The sequence below is a fragment of the Vicia villosa genome, linkage group LG1 (genome assembly GCF_029867415.1).
Source record: "Vicia villosa cultivar HV-30 ecotype Madison, WI linkage group LG1, Vvil1.0, whole genome shotgun sequence".
Lineage (NCBI taxonomy): Eukaryota > Viridiplantae > Streptophyta > Magnoliopsida > Fabales > Fabaceae > Vicia > Vicia villosa.
The window spans coordinates 58,425,611-58,430,962 of NC_081180.1; the positions used below are offsets into that span (position 1 = coordinate 58,425,611).

General features: G+C 35.4%; 1 protein-coding gene across 1 annotated transcript; it reads right to left on the reverse strand.

The window, feature by feature from the left end:
* Positions 1-306: 306 nt before the first annotated feature.
* On the reverse strand, positions 307-1,949 carry LOC131607094 (galactomannan galactosyltransferase 1-like). The gene has a single exon (XM_058879137.1). The coding sequence runs from the start codon at positions 1,918-1,920 to the stop codon at positions 463-465; it is 1,458 nt and encodes a 485-aa protein (XP_058735120.1). The 5' UTR covers positions 1,921-1,949; the 3' UTR covers positions 307-462.
* Between the last annotated feature and the right edge of the window lie 3,403 nt (positions 1,950-5,352).

The following is a 5,352-nucleotide window of genomic DNA, read 5'->3' on the forward strand; positions in this document are numbered from 1 at the left end:
ACCTCCGACAACTTTTAATTGCTAAGGATTGTCACCTATTGCATTTTTAACAAATACAATATATGGGCAGAATCGCAAATATTTTTTATTTGAGCACACATATCTTAAAATGTAAGAGAAAAGATAATTAATTTATCATTAATATTATAATATTTTCAAATTTTCTTTAATAATTTATACAAGTGTACATAAATTTAAAGAACTTTGTTATGTGTTCACCTCCCATATAAGTATGTTTTATTATGTATAAAAATACAGTGTGAGTTACAAAATAGTGTAAACATATCATTTTTCAAATTTAAATCATGTAAGTTTGAGACCACATAAGTCTTACTCTTTTATTATATATTGACAGACAGAAGAAACATCATCATCTTATTATATATTGACAGAATCATCATCATCATCAGTTCATCACCATGATTATAATTTTTATTATTTTCCCTACTGATTACACTAGAATTATGCTGGTGCAGCAGGGTATCCAAATGGTAATGGAGAAACAGATTTATCCATCAGATTCCGACGAAAGAACCCAAACGTACGCAGCACCTGATTATCAGCAAAATTCAAAGCCCTCTCCATACTATTCCAGCAATCATCAGCACTATAGATTGGATTATGATGACCATTACAAGGTTGACACCCTGTAAAATGCGTAATCAAAGGTCTCTTCATCTCCCCAAAATCCTTAACATATTCCTCCCTCATTTCACCATAATGTTCACTAACTTTCTCAGCATGTCTCCTTCTCAACCCTTCCACCCTTTTCTCCACATCTTCATATCTTCCACCAATTTTATCATACATCTTTGAAATCTCCAACCAATATGCCTCAAAATAATACTCATTCTCCATGTAAATCTTTGCCGTCCATTTCTCTTCTCCCATCGCGATAATGTAAGCTAGCGCGGTTTGATCGTCTGAGTCAGGCACCTCCTTTGTTTTGAAGATTGCTCTTTGCCTTTCTCCCCATTTTTTATATTCTGGACTATTTGGACCCATGCTCGCTAACTCATCCATAAAATCCAACGACCATTGACAATTCCGAATCAAGAAAACTCCCGCGTTTAGCCCCGTCCAGCTGTGTTCTTTCTTAACCAACTCTTCCCAGCCGTGAATCACGAGGTTATGATTCTTGTAACGGTTTAACGGTAGTTTGAACTCCATGTCGGTGAAGACCGCGTCTGAGTCGATCCACCATATCCACTCGACTTCTGGATGAGCAAACATCGCGGCTCGAACCACAGGATACTTGGCCCAGTAAGAGTTCATTTTGGGGTGCAACAACGCGTTGTTGTAGATTATGTCGTAGTTGTGTAAACGACAGTAATCGACCTTGTTTTTGAAGAACCGGAGTAAGAGGTGGTCACCGATAGGATTCTCGCACTTTTCCGGCTGCGAACCGGTTATAACGAGTATCTTTTCGTCTGCTCCGGTTACAAATGAAGGGTGATAGAGTAGCCACTCGTTCCGCTTGTCGTCCCAGTTTTTCATTGGTTTGTCCATCATGGTGTAACATGTTTCTGGATCGTCGTAGAATGTTTTGTCGGAAGGGTCATGTAACAAATCAGGAGAGGCTTTTATGTTTGTGGTAGTGTTTAAGGATTTGATTTTGAGATTATTGACGATGGAGTTGAAGTTGGGGTTAGAGTTTGGGATTGGTGTGACGAAAGAGGAAAGGCCCCATAATAGAACAAGAGCAGAGATTGCTCCAACGAGAAAGATGCAACCGTTTGAGGACCATGGAGAGGATTTGTTTTTGGAGCCAAGTTTTGCCATGGCCATGGGTGAGTTTGCGTTGGTGCGTGAGTGTGAATGAGATTGTAATTGAGGTGATGTATTTAAGAGTGGTGTTTTTGTCGGGTGGTGTATGGCTATGACGATGTGCTTGCTGGTTGCTTCTTGATTACTAGTCATGATTTTGTGTTGTTACGATAAATGTAAATTAGCATGGTTGTCAATTTAAGGAGTCAAGGAACTTAGTACTATATTGGGAAAAGTGTGAGATAAAAGCTGAAAATTTGGTTGCTAAAGTGATTAGGTGGAAGTTTTGTTTTGGGAAGATGGGTAAGGTTGCATATGTGTTCTTTGATTCATTCAAATTTATGTTTCACACCTTTATCATGGACTAGTAATGTACAAACAAGTTTAACTTATAGATTGTACTGACTCATACGCAAGTGAAAAGTACAATAGCTCGAACGCATATTTTGGGTTTTAAATAAGATTATACAACCTGGAAGCGGTGGTGGTTGTCCGGATTGTTTATGTGGTCAACTTAAAAGGACACTTATTTTCATCACGCATTGCAATTCTTTCAAGGACACAAAAGTTTCCCTGTTATCTGGATTCTGGAATTAAGTACAGCCGTTCAAGGAACAATCTCATTTTCGTACACTATACAATTGACTATAAATAAAAATAGAAAATCACCATTAAAATGTTAGGAATAATCTTATTTTGTAAGATTGGAATATGTAACTTTCATAACTATTAAGAAAAAAGAAACTCCATGGAAGCTTCATGGTAAAAGTTTGAAAAGAGAGAAAGAAGAAGTGAAAACTTTATTGAATCACTTGAGTGTTAACAATGAGAGTTGCAAAGCTTATATACATATCATACTACTGCACTCTATCTAAACATACACCTGCATGCACATGATTATCCATAACAGGATTCTGTTATGGGAGTTACATTGGTGCAACCAACTAACTAATCAATCATATGTGACTTGTGGTACAAGTTAAATGTGTCCATTGTTCAACTTACACTCCTCTTGTTTCATGCAGCTTTCATCCTTCAATATATCACCACGTAACACCGTCCCACAAACTTGACCATGATAGATGTCTATTATTCCAAACATGGATTTAAATTGTGGTGTGGCTGCGGTCACTGCAGTTGCAGCTAATGCAGCTGTTGTGATGTGGATTGCGATAGTTGCGGCGTGAATTTCTTTTAATCAAAAAATAATAATAATATACTTTATTATTTATTTTATGTTTCACAATGTCTTTTTATCATGCCAATACTTAAAATAACTAAGCTAATCAAAGATGCACAAGATAGTTGATCATGATATCCTCTTGAATCAAGCTAGACATTTGTTTAAAGTCAACATGGTAGTCCAACGACTCTCAAATGAAAATTTAGGTTTTTATGATCACTGGTTAAACTTTCAATTTCTCAAATAATGTTAATCAACATGGAGATATCTCAAGCCTCTTAAAAAAGACTCAAGGTTCTTGTGTGATGCTAAATTCAATTATAATGATGCCAAGACTCAAAACTTCATATTGTAAAAGAGAGTATGTATGAAAGCTCGTTTAATCGTGTCTATCTAAGTGATCAATTTCTGGTAAAGACATAAGGGAGTTATTGAAAGTATTTTGGAAAAATTAATCACACACTAAAAACATTAAAAAGCCTCTCATCTTTTAATTAAAATCACATAAAAAATGTTTTTGGGGCCTAATTTGTTGATTAGGGAAGTGTTCAATTGATTAAGATACTTTTTACAATTGTCTAATTAAGTAAATCTTTGGCCTAATCTATTAGATGATCGACAATTTAGTCTATAATTGATTGGGATAGTCTCTTAATTATTGGTAACGACTTTATATCTAAACCTTCCATTTTAGGCTACAACAATCTATTATTTGCATTGCCTAATCAAATTTACACCATATTTTTGCCTATAAATACAAGTTTCTCGATAATTTTTTCACATCTAGAAAATGTGAAAGAACTCACTTTTCATCTCTCTCATAAATTTTGTAAAACTTTCATGATTTTCTCACATATTTTTGCCATACTACTTTGAGAGTGTTCTTGAGTCTAGTGAGGAATATTGTTTTTTTATGAGGGCAAAATTGTAAATTTACCGAGAGAATTTTTCTTAGTAAATAGTTCTTCCTTAGGAAGCCATTATTTTGGTTAGGAGTTAAGCCATTTAAAATGATGTTGTTTGAAATTTTGGGATTAGTCTTAGTCTCCGTTTGATTCGTGAGCTCTGTCATTCAAGAAAAAGTTTTCTTTTGGTTCGTGATGATCATCAAGTAAAAATCTCTACAACAACTCTTGAGCCCACCCCAGTTAACAACTCTATCACTTTGAGATTAGTCTCATGAAAAATCTCACTAGGTATTTTATTTTAGCCTTGTATAAAAACAATGTAGGTTTAAGATCATCCCAATATAAATATTGGTTCGGCTCGTGGTCAGTTAGTATAAAACCTCAATTTAGTTCAAAGGATAATCAACTCAAAACTCCGTCTTGGTTCTTGATCATCATGTGCAAAATCTATGTTTGGTGTGAACACTAACCGCTTCAAGCGGTGTTCGTTATTTGTTTAGAAGTTAGCTTGAAACTTCATTTTCTTGTATAAGGGGGTTCGTCGGCATAACCTTATAAAAGCTCTCGAGCATTATAGATACTATCAAGATTAATTCTTAGAGATTAAATTAGGTTTTCCTTTAATATGCCCGCTCCGCCCTGTCCCGTTTTTTTTTATTTGCGGGTTTTTGCAAGCGCGGATGTTAACATAATTTTATGCATTTTCCGGCTTAAAAGTTGTAGTGCCCACGAGTCCTTTCTGTCTCGTGCACACTATAGTGCGGGGCGGACTAAGGTTTAGGGCCCGCACCCTCAACTATGTCCACTCTGCTCTGCCCCATTTTTTGCAGGCTTTTTGCGCGGCGTACCTAAATGGGGCGAGCATGCAGTTTGTCATTCCTAGTTGAATGTGTTGGAGGCACGAATCTCCTACTTTTGGGTCCATAATATGGTCAGGAGAATACTCTAGAATCTTAGTGAGTACCTGGTGTGAATCCGGAAGCTTAGTGAGTACCAGGTGTGAATCCGAAAAATTTCGTCTTATGATGGTCTGAACTAAAAAGGGATATGATTGGATCGGAATATAATCCATATAGACTCATTCAACATCTCACTATCTTTCTATACTACAAATTCAATGAAAAATAGAGAACTTCATCTAGAATTTGAATGTTGATAGTCATGAATAATTAATTTAAATTACAAATAAGATCAAATAATTCAATTTTCAGACATATTTTAAATTCCAAATTAAATTTAAAAGTATTGAAATGTTCCCTGTGTCGAATTTGTTTGAGAAGCATTTCACATTTACAGTGTATAAAAAAGCATTCAGCCATTGAAACACAGAGGAAACAAGACCTAACGTATTTCTATTGACACTAATTAAAATTATAAGCCGCCATCATATATTTTGCAGGTTTAAATTCAGATCCAAAGAGACCACATATATTTTGCCTTTATAGAAAAGCTTAAATTCTTGCTGATAGCATAAACATTAACAGCACAAACGTC